The following is a 15,589-nucleotide window of genomic DNA, read 5'->3' on the forward strand; positions in this document are numbered from 1 at the left end:
GGGCCATGATGGTTGTTGATGTTGTCATAACAACCAAGTCCACCTCCTTTTTTCAATGTTGCTTACCCTTAACCAGATTCTATCAGATCTGTGAGTGGGAATGAAAAAGGGCAGATGGCAGGGAACAGCTTTGTGGAATGAGTTGCGGCCCATGAGCCCAGATTTAGGAAGCTCCAGGGAAGAGAGGCTGGGATCAGAGGACACATACCCAGTGAAGACCAGACAGAGTAGGGTGCAGATGAGGATGAGAACCTGGTTGAACATGGCCGAGTGGGTCCTCTGAATGGCACGATGGAGATCATTCTGAGGGTAAAGAGGGGGGAGGGATAGAAGCAGAGCGAGGGAAGGAGAGATACAGAGAGAGGGTTAGGGTTCATGTTAAATCGGTTGGTCAGTCAGTTGGTCTGCTGTCCTGGCTAGTCTGTCAGTCTGTCAGTCTGCACCATCTATCTGTCTATTCATCTCACTTTAAAACCTATCTGCCTTGCTGGTTACTTTGATACTCATGCAGTCAACCTTACATACAGCATACATGGGCTGCAGTGAACATGCAGCCCATGTCACACCTTGTTAATGTTTCTGTTTGGCTGAAGCCCCACTTCAGTTTCTTCAAGCTACATACCCAACATGTCCCTTGTTAAAGTTTCTGTTTGGCTGAAGCCCCACTTCAGTCTCTTCAAGCTACATACCCAACATGCCCCTTCATACCTTGTTTAAGTTTCTGTTTGGCTGAAGCCCCACTTCAATCTCTTCAAGCTACATACCCACCATGCCCCTTCATACCTTGTTAATGTTTCTGTTTGGCTGAAGCCCCACTTCATTCTCTTCAAGCTACATACCCACCATGTCCCTTGTTAATGTTTCTGTTTGGCTGAAGCCCCACTTCAGTCTCTTCAAGCTACCTACCCACCATGTCCCTTCTTAATGTTTCTGTTTGGCTGAAGCCCCACTTCAATCTCTTCAAGCTACATACCCACCATGCCCCTTCATACCTTGTTAATGTTTCTGTTTGGCTGAAGCCCCACTTCAGTCTCTTCAAGCTACATACCCACCATGCCCTTTCATACCTTGTTAATGTTTCTGTTTGGCTGAAGCCCCACTTCAGTTTCTTCAAGCTACATACCCAACATTTCCCTTGTTTACGTTTCTGTTTGGCTGAAGCCCCACTTCAGTCTCTTCAAGCTACATACCCACCATGCCCCTTCATACCTTGTTAAAGTTTCTGTTTGGCTGAAGCCCCACTTCAGTCTCTTCAAGCTACCTACCCACCATGTCCCTTGTTAATGTTTCTGTTTGGCTGAAGCCCCACTTCAGTCTCTTCAAGCTACCTATCCACCATGTCCCTTCTTAATGTTTCTGTTTGGCTGAAGCCCCACTTCAGTCTCTTCAAGCTACATACCCACCATGCCCCTTCATACCTTGTTAATGTTTATGTTTGGCTGAAGCCCCACTTCAGTTTCTTCAAGCTACATACCCACCATGTCCCTTGTTAATGTTTCTGTTTGGCTGAAGCCCCACTTCAGTTTCTTCAAGCTACATACCAACCATGTCCCTTGTTAATGTTTCTGTTTGGTTGAAGCCTCCCCTTCAACCTCTCCAGGCTGGACCTGTTCTCCCTCTCAGAACTGGTCTCCTTGGCCCTGGACCTAACCATCTGTCCACAGAGATATATGCAGGCTCTTGCTCAAATCTATACTCATCGCCTTCCTAAAACTTTTTTTCTTAAACTGACAGGGAATCTACAGACTATTCATAACCAGGGAATTCTTACCGGGGCTCTTCTACACCCACATAATGCAGAGTTAAGTTATTCTATAGCAACTATTCTGCAAGCAGGCTATATACAGCATAATCTGAAAGCTGAAGCATTTTAATAGGAAGAACCCATGTATTCCCTGCCAACAAAACTACATCATTATGACATCATTGCAACCAGTTCTGTCCAGTTTTGATTGCTGCGTTATGGCTGTAGCATATACTCACAATCATATTCTCCAGGGCACACTTGGCTAACCAGCAGTTGAGAAACACTGGGATGAAGATGTTTCTCAATGGAGGCCAGAAGATCTGAAGAGACAATTGGGATAAATTCATATGCACAGTGTGCAGTGTACACTCCCATCATCAAGTTTCAACACTCACAGTCCCACATTACCATCCTCCCAGGTCTCTAGAGCTATACTCATAATATAAAACATAAACATTGCAACGGTCATATGTTGTCTTCTACCCCCAAGCAATAAGACTGTTGAACAATTAATCAAATGCCCCCCTTTTGTTATCACACTGCTACTACTCACTTTTTATTATCCATGCAGTCACTTTACCCCTACCTACCTACATGTACAAATTACATCCACTCTGTACCGGTACCCCTGTTTATAGCCTCCTTATTGTTATTTTATTGTGTTACTATTTATTTTATTTTTACTTTAATTTATTTAGTAAATATTTTCTTAACATTATTTATTGAACTGTATTGTTGGTTAAGTGCTTGTAAGTAAGCATTTCACAGTAAGGTCTACTACACCTGTTGTATTCAGCGCAAGTGACTAATACAATTTGATTTGATGTTCACTAATTGGCCTTGTTTGCTTTGTGGAATATGGTTTGAGCCACTGAAATGAATCTATTGGTCACCACATTCCTCATGGTGTATCCTGTCACATTCCTCATGGTGTATCCTGTCACATTCCTCATGGTGTATCCTGTCACATTCCTCATGGTTTATCCTGTCACATTCCTCATGGTGTATCCTGTCACATGTCTCATGGTGTATCCCGTCACATTCCTCATGGTGTATCCTGTCACATTCCTCATGGTGTATCCTGTCACATTCCTCATGGTGTATCCTGTCACATGTCTCATGGTGTATCCTGTCACATTCCTCATGGTGTATCCTGTCACATTCCTCATGGTGTATCCTGTCACATGTCTCATGGTGTATCCTGTCACATTCCTCATGGTGTATCCTGTCACATTCCTCATGGTGTATCCTGTCACATTCCTCATGGTGTATCCTGTCACATTCCTCATGGTGTATCCAGTCACATTCCTCATGGTGTATCCTGTCACATTCCTCATGGTGTATCCTGTCACATTCCTCATGGTGTATCCTGTCACATTCCTCATGGTGTATCCTGTCACATTCCTCATTGTGTATCCTGTCACATTCCTCATGGTGTATCCTGTCACATTCCTCATGGTGTATCCTGTCACATTCCTCATGGTGTATCCAGTCACATTCCTCATGGTGTATCCTGTCACATTCCTCATGGTGTATCCTGTCACATTCCTCATGGTGTATCCTGTCACATTCCTCATGGTGTATCCTGTCACATTCCTCATTGTGTATCCTGTCACATTCCTCATGGTGTATCCTGTCACATTCCTCATGGTGTATCCAGTCACATTCCTCATGGTGTATCCTGTCACATTCCTCATGGTGTATCCTGTCACATTCCTCATTGTGTATCCTGTCACATTCCTCATTGTGTATCCTGTCACATTCCTCATTGTGTATCCTGTCACATTCCTCATGGTGTATCCTGTCACATTCCTCATGGTGTATCCTGTCACATTCCTCATTGTGTATCCTGTCACATTCCTCATTGTGTATCCTGTCACATTCCTCATGGTGTATCCTGTCACATTCCTCATGGTGTATCCTGTCACATTCCTCATGGTGTATCCTGTCACATTCCTCATGGTGTATCCTGTCACATTCCTCATTGTGTATCCTGTCACATTTCTCATGGTGTATCCTGTCACATTCCTCACGGTGTATCCTGTCACATTCCTCATGGTGTATCCTGTCACATTCCTCACGGTGTATCCTGTCACATTCCTCACGGTGTATCCTGTCACATTCCTCATGGTGTATCCTGTCACATTCCTCATGGTGTATCCTGTCACATTCCTCATGGTGTATCCTGTCACATTCCTCATGGTGTATCCTGTCACATTCCTCATGGTGTATCCTGTCACATTCCTCATGGTGTATCCTGTCACATTCCTCATGGTGTATCCTGTCACATTCCTCACGGTGTATCCTGTCACATTCCTCACGGTGTATCCTGTCACATTCCTCACGGTGTATCCTGTCACATTCCTCATGGTGTATCCTGTCACATTCCTCACGGTGTATCCTGTCACATTCCTCATTGTGTATCCTGTCACATTCCTCACGGTGTATCCTGTCACATTCCTCATTGTGTATCCTGTCACATTCCTCATGGTGTATCCTGTCACATTCCTCATGGTGTATCCTGTCACATTCCTCACAGTGTATCCTGTCACATTCCTCATGGTGTATCCTGTCACATTCCTCACGGTGTATCCTGTCACATTCCTCACGGTGTATCCTGTCACATTCCTCATGGTGTATCCTGTCACATTCCTCATGGTGTATCCTGTCACATTCCTCATGGTGTATCCTGTCACATGTCTCATGGTGTATCCTGTCACATTCCTCATGGTGTATCCTGTCACATTCCTCATGGTGTATCCTGTCACATTCCTCATGGTGTATCCAGTCACATTCCTCATGGTGTATCCTGTCACATTCCTCATGGTGTATCCTGTCACATTCCTCATGGTGTATCCTGTCACATTCCTCATGGTGTATCCTGTCACATTCCTCATGGTGTATCCAGTCACATTCCTCATTGTGTATCCTGTCACATTCCTCATGGTGTATCCTGTCACATTCCTCATGGTGTATCCTGTCACATTCCTCATGGTGTATCCTGTCACATTCCTCACGGTGTATCCTGTCACATTCCTCATGGTGTATCCTGTCACATTCCTCATGGTGTATCCAGTCACATTCCTCATGGTGTATCCTGTCACATTCCTCATGGTGTATCCTGTCACATTCCTCATGGTGTATCCTGTCACATTCCTCATGGTGTATCCTGTCACATGTCTCATGGTGTATCCTGTCACATTCCTCATGGTGTATCCTGTCACATTTCTCATGGTGTATCCTGTCACATTCCTCATTGTGTATCCTGTCATATGTCTCATGGTGTATCCTGTCACATTCCTCATGGTGTATCCTGTCACATTCCTCATGGTGTATCCTGTCACATTCCTCATGGTGTATCCTGTCACATTCCTCATGGTGTATCCTGTCACATTCCTCATGGTGTATCCTGTCACATTCCTCATGTGTATCCTGTCACATTCCTCATGGTGTATCCAGTCACATTCCTCATGGTGTATCCTGTCACATTCCTCATGGTGTATCCTGTCACATTCCTCACGGTGTATCCTGTTACATTCCTCATGGTGTATCCTGTCACATTCCTCATGGTGTATCCTGTCACATTCCTCATTGTGTATCCTATCACATTTCTCATGGTGTATCCTGTCACATTCCTCATGGTGTATCCTGTCACATTCCTCATTGTGTATCCTGTCACATTCCTCATTGTGTATCCTGTCACATTCTAATGGTGTATCCTGTCACATGTCTCATTGTGTATCCTGTCACATTCCTCATGGTGTATCCTGTCACATTCCTCATTGTGTATCCTGTCACATTTCTCATGGTGTATCCTGTCACATTCCTCATTGTGTATCCTGTCACATTCCTCATTGTGTATCCTGTCACATTCCTCATTGTGTATCCTGTCACATTCCTCATGGTGTATTGTGTCACATTCCTCATGGTGTATCCTGTCACATTCCTCATGGTGTATCCTGTCACATTCCTCATGGTGTATCCTGTCACATTCCTCATGGTGTATCCAGTCACATTCCTCATGGTGTATCCTGTCACATTCCTCATTGTGTATCCTGTCACATTTCTCATGGTGTATCCTGTCACATTCCTCACGGTGTATCCTGTCACATTCCTCATGGTGTATCCTGTCACATTCCTCACGGTGTATCCTGTCACATTCCTCATGGTGTATCCTGTCACATTCCTCATTGTGTATCCTGTCACATTCCTCATGGTGTATCCAGTCACATTCCTCATGGTGTATCCTGTCACATTCCTCATGGTGTATCCTGTCACATTCCTCATTGTGTATCCTGTCACATTCCTCATTGTGTATCCTGTCACATTTCTCATGGTGTATCCTGTCACATTCCTCATGGTGTATCCTGTCACATTCCTCATTGTGTATCCTGTCACATTTCTCATGGTGTATCCTGTCACATTCCTCATGGTGTATCCTGTCACATTCCTCATTGTGTATCCTGTCACATTCCTCATTGTGTATCCTGTCACATTCCTCATTGTGTATCCTGTCACATTCCTCATGGTGTATCCTGTCACATTCCTCATGGTGTATCCTGTCACATTCCTCATTGTGTATCCTGTCACATTCCTCATGGTGTATCCTGTCACATTCCTCATTGTGTATCCTGTCACATTCCTCAGGGTGTATCCTGTCACATTCCTCATTGTGTATCCTGTCACATTCCTCATGGTGTATCCTGTCACATTCCTCATTGTGTATCCTGTCACATTCCTCATGGTGTATCCTGTCACATTCCTCATTGTGTATCCTGTCACATTCCTCATTGTGTATCCTGTCACATTCCTCATTGTGTATCCTGTCACATTCCTCATGGTGTATCCTGTCACATTCCTCATGGTGTATCCTGTCACATTCCTCATGGTGTATCCTGTCACATTCCTCATGGTGTATCCTGTCACATTCCTCATGGTGTATCCTGTCACATTCCTCATGGTGTATCCTGTCACATTCCTCATTGTGTATCCTGTCACATTCCTCATGGTGTATCCTGTCACATTCCTCACGGTGTATCCTGTCACATTCCTCATGGTGTATCCTGTCACATTCCTCAGGGTGTATCCTGTCACATTCCTCACGGTGTATCCTGTCACATTCCTCATGGTGTATCCTGTCACATTCCTCATGGTGTATCCTGTCACATTCCTCATGGTGTATCCTGTCACATTCCTCATGGTGTATCCTGTCACATTTCTCATGGTGTATCCTGTCACATTCCTCATGGTGTATCCTGTCACATTCCTCATGGTGTATCCTGTCACATTCCTCATGGTGTATCCTGTCACATTCCTCATTGTGTATCCTGTCACATTCCTAATGGTGTATCCTGTCACATGTCTCATTGTGTATCCTGTCACATTCCTCATGGTGTATCCTGTCACATTCCTCATTGTGTATCCTGTCACATTTCTCATGGTGTATCCTGTCACATTCCTCATTGTGTATCCTGTCACATTCCTCATTGTGTATCCTGTCACATTCCTCATTGTGTATCCTGTCACATTCCTCATGGTGTATCCTGTCACATTCCTCATGGTGTATCCTGTCACATTCCTCATGGTGTATCCTGTCACATTCCTCATGGTGTATCCTGTCACATTCCTCATGGTGTATCCTGTCACATTCCTCATGGTGTATCCTGTCACATTCCTCATTGTGTATCCTGTCACATTTCTCATGGTGTATCCTGTCACATTCCTCATGGTGTATCCAGTCACATTCCTCATGGTGTATCCTGTCACATTCCTCACGGTGTATCCTGTCACATTCCTCACGGTGTATCCTGTCACATTCCTCATGGTGTATCCTGTCACATTCCTCATGGTGTATCCTGTCACATTCCTCATGGTGTATCCTGTCACATTCCTCATGGTGTATCCTGTCACATTCCTCATGGTGTATCCTGTCACATTCCTCACGGTGTATCCTGTCACATTCCTCATGGTGTATCCTGTCACATTCCTCACGGTGTATCCTGTCACATTCCTCATGGTGTATCCTGTCACATTCCTCACGGTGTATCCTGTCACATTCCTCATTGTGTATCCTGTCACATTCCTCACGGTGTATCCTGTCACATTCCTCATTGTGTATCCTGTCACATTCCTCATGGTGTATCCTGTCACATTCCTCATGGTGTATCCTGTCACATTCCTCACGGTGTATCCTGTCACATTCCTCACAGTGTATCCTGTCACATTCCTCACGGTGTATCCTGTCACATTCCTCACGGTGTATCCTGTCACATTCCTCATGGTGTATCCTGTCACATTCCTCATGGTGTATCCTGTCACATTCCTCACGGTGTATCCTGTCACATTCCTCATTGTGTATCCTGTCACATTCCTCACAGTGTATCCTGTCACATTCCTCATGGTGTATCCTGTCACATTCCTCATGGTGTATCCTGTCACATTCCTCATGGTGTATCCTGTCACATTCCTCACGGTGTATCCTGTCACATTCCTCATGGTGTATCCTGTCACATTCCTCACGGTGTATCCTGTCACATTCCTCATGGTGTATCCTGTCACATTCCTCACGGTGTATCCTGTCACATTCCTCATTGTGTATCCTGTCACATTCCTCACGGTGTATCCTGTCACATTCCTCATTGTGTATCCTGTCACATTCCTCATTGTGTATCCTGTCACATTCCTCATGGTGTATCCTGTCACATTCCTCACAGTGTATCCTGTCACATTCCTCATGGTGTATCCTGTCACATTCCTCACGGTGTATCCTGTCACATTCCTCACGGTGTATCCTGTCACATTCCTCATGGTGTATCCTGTCACATTCCTCATGGTGTATCCTGTCACATTCCTCATGGTGTATCCTGTCACATGTCTCATGGTGTATCCTGTCACATTCCTCATGGTGTATCCTGTCACATTCCTCATGGTGTATCCTGTCACATTCCTCATGGTGTATCCAGTCACATTCCTCATGGTGTATCCTGTCACATTCCTCATGGTGTATCCTGTCACATTTCTCATGGTGTATCCAGTCACATTCCTCATTGTGTATCCTGTCACATTTCTCATGGTGTATCCTGTCACATTCCTCATGGTGTATCCTGTCACATTCCTCATGGTGTATCCTGTCACATTCCTCACGGTGTATCCTGTCACATTCCTCATGGTGTATCCTGTCACATTCCTCATGGTGTATCCAGTCACATTCCTCATGGTGTATCCAGTCACATTCCTCATGGTGTATCCTGTCACATTCCTCATGGTGTATCCTGTCACATTCCTCATGGTGTATCCTGTCACATTCCTCATGGTGTATCCTGTCACATTCCTCATGGTGTATCCTGTCACATTCCTCATGGTGTATCCAGTCACATTCCTCACGGTGTATCCTGTCACATTCCTCACGGTGTATCCTGTCACATTCCTCATGGTGTATCCTGTCACATTCCTCATGGTGTATCCAGTCACATTCCTCATGGTGTATCCTGTCACAATCCTCATGGTGTATCCCGTCACATTCCTCATGGTGTATCCTGTCACATGTCTCATGGTGTATCCTGTCACATTCCTCATGGTGTATCCTGTCACATTCCTCATGGTGTATCCTGTCACATTCCTCATGGTGTATCCTGTCACATTCCTCATGGTGTATCCTGTCACATTCCTCATGGTGTATCCTGTCACATTTCTCATGGTGTATCCTGTCACATTCCTCATGGTGTATCCTGTCACATTCCTCATGGTGTATCCTGTCACATTCCTCACATTCCTCATGGTGTATCCTGTCACATTCCTCACGGTGTATCCTGTCACATTCCTCATGGTGTATCCTGTCACATTCCTCATGGTGTATCCTGTCACATTCCTCACGGTGTATCCTGTCACATTCCTCATGGTGTATCCTGTCACATTCCTCACGTTGTATCCTGTCACATTCCTCATGGTGTATCCTGTCACATGTCTCATGGTGTATCCTGTCACATTCCTCATGGTGTATCCTGTCATATGTCTCATGGTGTATCCTGTCACATTCCTCATTGTGTATCCTGTCACATTCCTCATGGTGTATCCTGTCACATTCCTCATGGTGTATCCTGTCACATTCCTCATTGTGTATCCTGTCACATTCCTCATGGTGTATCCTGTCACATTCCTCACATTCCTCATGGTGTATCCTGTCACATTCCTCACGGTGTATCCTGTCACATTCCTCATGGTGTATCCTGTCACATTCCTCATGGTGTATCCAGTCACATTCCTCACGGTGTATCCTGTCACATTCCTCACGGTGTATCCTGTCACATTCCTCACATTCCTCATGGTGTATCCTGTCACATTCCTCATGGTGTATCCTGTCACATTCCTCATGGTGTATCCAGTCACATTCCTCATGGTGTATCCTGTCACATTCCTCATGGTGTATCCTGTCACATTCCTCATGGTGTATCCTGTCACATTCCTCATTGTGTATCCTGTCACATTCCTCATGGTGTATCCTGTCACATTCCTCATGGTGTATCCTGTCACATTCCTCATGGTGTATCCTGTCACATGTCTCATGGTGTATCCTGTCACATTCCTCATGGTGTATCCTGTCACATTCCTCATGGTGTATCCTGTCACATTCCTCATGGTGTATCCTGTCACATTCCTCATGGTGTATCCTGTCACATTCCTCATGGTGTATCCTGTCACATTCCTCATGGTGTATCCTGTCACATTCCTCATGGTGTATCCTGTCACATTCCTCACATTCCTCATGGTGTATCCTGTCACATTCCTCATGGTGTATCCTGTCACATTCCTCATGGTGTATCCTGTCACATTCCTCATGGTGTATCCTGTCACATTCCTCATGGTGTATCCTGTCACATTCCTCATGGTGTATCCTGTCACATGTCTCATGGTGTATCCTGTCACATTCCTCATGGTGTATCCTGTCACATTCCTCATGGTGTATCCTGTCACATTCCTCATGGTGTATCCTGTCACATTCCTCATGGTGTATCCTGTCACATTCCTCATGGTGTATCCTGTCACATTCCTCACATTCCTCATGGTGTATCCTGTCACATTCCTCATGGTGTATCCTGTCACATTCCTCATGGTGTATCCTGTCACATTCCTCATGGTGTATCCTGTCACATTCCTCATGGTGTATCCTGTCACATTCCTCATGGTGTATCCTGTCACATTCCTCATGGTGTATCCTGTCACATTCCTCATGGTGTATCCTGTCACATTCCTCATGGTGTATCCTGTCACATTCCTCATGGTGTATCCTGTCACATTCCTCATGGTGTATCCTGTCACATTCCTCATGGTGTATCCTGTCACATTCCTCATGGTGTATCCTGTCACATTCCTCATGGTGTATCCTGTCACATTCCTCATGGTGTATCCTGTCACATTCCTCATGGTGTATCCTGTCACATTCCTCATTGTGTATCCTGTCACATTCCTCATGGTGTATCCTGTCACATTCCTCATGGTGTATCCTGTCACATTCCTCATGGTGTATCCTGTCACATTCCTCATGGTGTATCCTGTCACATTCCTCATGGTGTATCCTGTCACATTCCTCATGGTGTATCCTGTCACATTCCTCATGGTGTATCCTGTCACATTCCTCATGGTGTATCCTGTCACATTCCTCATGGTGTATCCTGTCACATTCCTCAGGGTGTATCCTGTCACATTCCTCATTGTGTATCCTGTCACATTCCTCATGGTGTATCCTGTCACATTTCTCATGTACATGTATTGTCAGCATGCCTGAAGCCCATTCATTTTAGAAGGTATATAGACTGTTTGAAATAATAATAATTGAATATGGCACAGTTGGAAAACAAGGTGTGTGTGTGTGTGTGTGTGTGTGTGTGTGTGTGTGTGTGTGTGTGTGTGTGTGTGTGTGAGAGCAGGTGGAAGAAGACTCACAGTGATTATAAACGGCACGGTATTGATCATCTCCAGGATGAAGGAGATCTGGAACATCTGCTCCCAGATGTTTCCCTGAAAGAGAGAAAGACAATCAACGTGTGAGTCAAGGCAATAAGCTACTGGCTCTGTCTGTGGACTAATTACAATGATAGTGATATGAAACGAATTCCCCAAAAACGAGGTCAATATTGTTGGAATAATCAGACCTCGGTTCTAAGTGTGCCTGGCACAATGGAACCAATTCTGCTAATCCCGCCCACCTGGCGCTCCAGACAGGCGAGAACACAATGACAGGATTCGTTAAAACAATTAGGAATTGAAGCCATCTGCCAAAACGAAGCAAAACAAAAATCACACTGTTATTTGTCTTCCTAAAGTAAAAGTAAAACAGCCTAATTGATCAAAGAAAGGGAAGCAGCACTGCAGCACTAATGAGTTATTTAAGGAAAGAGCCCAATTTAAAGAAAAAAGTAGGACAGACACCTCATTTTTTATTCATTTGTAAAGTGTATTAATGACCTGTTCTTCTGGCTCAGGCTAGAGCGGAGGCTCGCGGTTAAAACACATGCCAGAAAATTCGCCAATTAATTGCAATCTCACACAGACACGCCACACGACTCTGCCTGATAGAATGAATGAAATGACTTCCATTGTGGCGGTGATCAGTGTGAAAGGAGTAGAGCTGAGGTGTCTTACTTTGTAGCTGAGATATGTAAGGAGCATGGCTTCCAGGAAACTGATTAAGGCCACGATCACCTGGAGCAGAGCAGAGTGGAGGCACACACATTACCAGGGCTGCAATCTGGCCACATAACCTCTCAGGCAATCTACATATTACTGGGGAAAAGATGTGCTGTAAAGTGTTTTCTGTTGTAAAATATTTCTTGTTTTTCTAATGTATTGGCCACAGGGGAAGGGGGAGATTGTCAATGAAATGTTCACTTGTGAGTTTGTCCCATAGTGGCTACTGTTGAATGGAAGACTTGAGAATCCAGTACTGTATTACCAAAGCAGTGTTAGTGAATGTCAGTTTTCCTTTACCTGTATCGCCCATACAGGAACCCTTCTGTTCACCCAGAAAATCAGATCCCTTTCACAAGACAAAACAATGTTATTGATGATGAATTACACTGTATGGGTTAGACAAGACTCATTTCAAACACCACCTGATAGCTATGAGATGACCACAATCAGAAACACACTCGAAGCCCGGGACAGCACGTCAATGTTAGACCCTCACAACTCACCAGTTGATTTCGGTGCTTTCTGTAGATTCTGCTGTGGTGCTTGTTCGGTTCTGACAGTTCACACTGCAGAGGAAATCCATAGCAAAGGGAAGTCGTTCAGACAGAATGTGTGGTGAAATATTTATCCTGTGGCTAATAGGCACCTTCACTCACTCTGCATGTTGCCATGGTGACGGACGGGAGGCAGAGGGACAGTTTCTTTAAGAGCTGCCGGCAGCAGTGTATACAATAATGACCATATGCTGCTTCCATATCACTACACTGAGAGAGACCATCGCTGCTGCTATTTAAAGCCCTTTGTGTCTCAGACAGATACTAAATGAATTCCAAACTCTGGATCTATCTTATCTTGGCCAAATACAATATTATTTTCAACTTTGGGTAAAAGTCAGAGGTAGATTCTCTGAATCACACAATACCTGAATAGATACCATCTTTTTTAGAATTGATCTGACTACTGAACAAAAATATGAACGCAACATGTAAAGTGTTGGTCCCATGTTTCATGAGCTAAAATAAAATAACCCAGAAATATTCCATAGGCACAAAAAGCATATTTCTCTAAAATGTTGTGCATACATTTGTTTACATTCCTGTTAGTGAGCATTTTTCCTTTGTTAAGGTAATCCATCCACAGGTGTGGCACATCAAGAAGCTGATTAAACAGCGTGATCATTACACAGGTGCACCTTGTGAACTGGGGACATTAAAATGTGCAGTTTTGTCATACAACACAATGGCACAGATGTCTCAAGTTTTGAGGGAGCGTGCAATTGGAATGCTGACTGCATGACTGTCTAACAGAGCTGTTGCCAGAGAATTTGCCAGAGAATGATAATTGCTCTACAATAAGCCACCTCTAACATTGTTTAGAGAATTTGGCAGTACATCTGACTGGTCTCACAACCATGCCAGCCTAGGACCTCCACATCTGGCTTCTTTACCTGTGGGATCGCCTGGGGGGGGTGGTGGGTGCTGAGGAGTATTTCTGTCTGTAATAAAGCCCTCAAAACTCATTCTGATTGGCTGGATTGGGCTCTTCAGTGGGAAGGCCTGTGCCCTCCCAGGCCCACCCCTGGCTGTGCCCCTGCCCAGTCATGTGAAATCCATAGATTAGGGCCTAATTTATTTATTTCAGTTGACCGAGTTCCATTATATGAATTGTAACTCAGTAAAATCATTGAAATTGTTTCATATTGCATTTATATTTTTGTTCAGTATATATCAATATATCAGAGGAGAATTTGGTCATTTCCATATTATTGTCTATATTCTAATACGAGATGCCGATGCACTTATTCTGCCCTCAATCTCAAACACCCAAATTAGAAATCACAGTTTAACAAACGCTACGGTCACTAGTAATAAATTAAATAACAGGACTTTATCAGGAGGCTAAATTAGCAGTTACTCACCATACACCAGTGACCTGTTCGGGATCGTCCAGAGACACTCTGAGGACGTATAGGGCACACGTCAACAGCTTCAAGGAGAAGTTAAACAGACGGATCCTCAGGCCTACATGGAAACAAACGCAATAGAGAACACTAAAGGACAGATTTACTAAGTAATTGCATTGGGAGTAAATCTTAACCTGTTTCCCAGAGGGATTTGAACAATTATAGTTGACAAAGGTCAAATAAAGCTTATGGGAAGGAATAACATACCATGGAAAAGAAAAGGGTAACTGAATTTCTGCTGATTTATATTGAAAAACGAATCTGTTTAATCAGGCTCATATGAGTAAATCTGGCTAATGTTTACAGGCATGTTTTTGTAATGCAAGACACATTGGTATGGGAATGTCTAGAAAGTTTGTTTTTAACTGCCCAGAAACTGAACTTATCCCAGACCAATTAAATGAGCTGGCTAGTGAGTCCGACAGGTAAAGCATCTCTCCTCAGAACTAGTGTCTCTACCCTACTGGACATCTCTCCTCAGAACTGGTGTCTCTACCCTACTGGACATCTCTCCTCAGAACTGATGTCCTTACCCTACTGGACATCTCTCCTCAGAACTGGTGTCTCTACCCTACTGGACATCTCTCCTCAGAACTGGTGTCCTTACCCTACTGGACATCTCTCCTCAGAACTGGTGTCTCTACCCTACTGGACATCTCTCCTCAGAACTGGTGTCCTTACCCTACTGGACATCTCTCCTCAGAACTGGTGTCTCTACCCTACTGGACATCTCTCCTCAGAACTGGTGTCTCTACCCTACTGGACATCTCTCCTCAGAACTGATGTCTCTACCCTACACCAGGACATCTCTCCTCAGAACTGGTGTCTCTACCCTACTGGACATCTCTCCTCAGAACTGGTGTCTCTACCCTACTGGACATCTCTCCTCAGAACTGGTGTCTCTACCCTACTGGACATCTCTCCTCAGAACTGGTGTCTCTACCCTACTGGACATCTCTCCTCAGAACTGGTGTCTCTACCCTACTGGACATCTCTCCTCAGAACTGGTGTCTCTACCCTACTGGACATCTCTCCTCAGAACTGGTGTCTCTACCCTACTGGACATCTCTCCTCAGAACTGGTGTCTCTACCCTACTGGACATCTCTCCTCAGAACTGATGTCTCTACCCTACACCAGGACATCTCTCCTCAGAACTGGTGTCTCTACCCTACTGGACATCTCTCCTCAGAAC

At 44.5% G+C, this 15,589-nt stretch overlaps 1 protein-coding gene across 1 annotated transcript in view; it reads right to left on the minus strand.

Annotated features, from left to right (window-relative positions):
* LOC118377657 (potassium channel subfamily T member 1-like) overlaps positions 1 to 15,589 on the minus strand; it is a 180,973-nt gene that overhangs the window by 72,895 nt on the left and 92,489 nt on the right. Inside the window, exons 5-11 of the mRNA XM_052479946.1 lie at positions 14,352 to 14,454; positions 12,937 to 12,999; positions 12,731 to 12,779; positions 12,386 to 12,445; positions 11,687 to 11,761; positions 1,984 to 2,067; positions 209 to 303 (exon numbers count right to left, since the gene is read on the minus strand). Of these exons, the coding sequence (XP_052335906.1) occupies positions 209 to 303; positions 1,984 to 2,067; positions 11,687 to 11,761; positions 12,386 to 12,445; positions 12,731 to 12,779; positions 12,937 to 12,999; positions 14,352 to 14,454 (529 nt within the window). The remainder of the gene's footprint in view (positions 1 to 208; positions 304 to 1,983; positions 2,068 to 11,686; positions 11,762 to 12,385; positions 12,446 to 12,730; positions 12,780 to 12,936; positions 13,000 to 14,351; positions 14,455 to 15,589) is intronic.

Source organism: Oncorhynchus keta, chromosome 25 (assembly GCF_023373465.1).
Source record: "Oncorhynchus keta strain PuntledgeMale-10-30-2019 chromosome 25, Oket_V2, whole genome shotgun sequence".
In the NCBI taxonomy this organism is placed as follows: domain Eukaryota; kingdom Metazoa; phylum Chordata; class Actinopteri; order Salmoniformes; family Salmonidae; genus Oncorhynchus; species Oncorhynchus keta.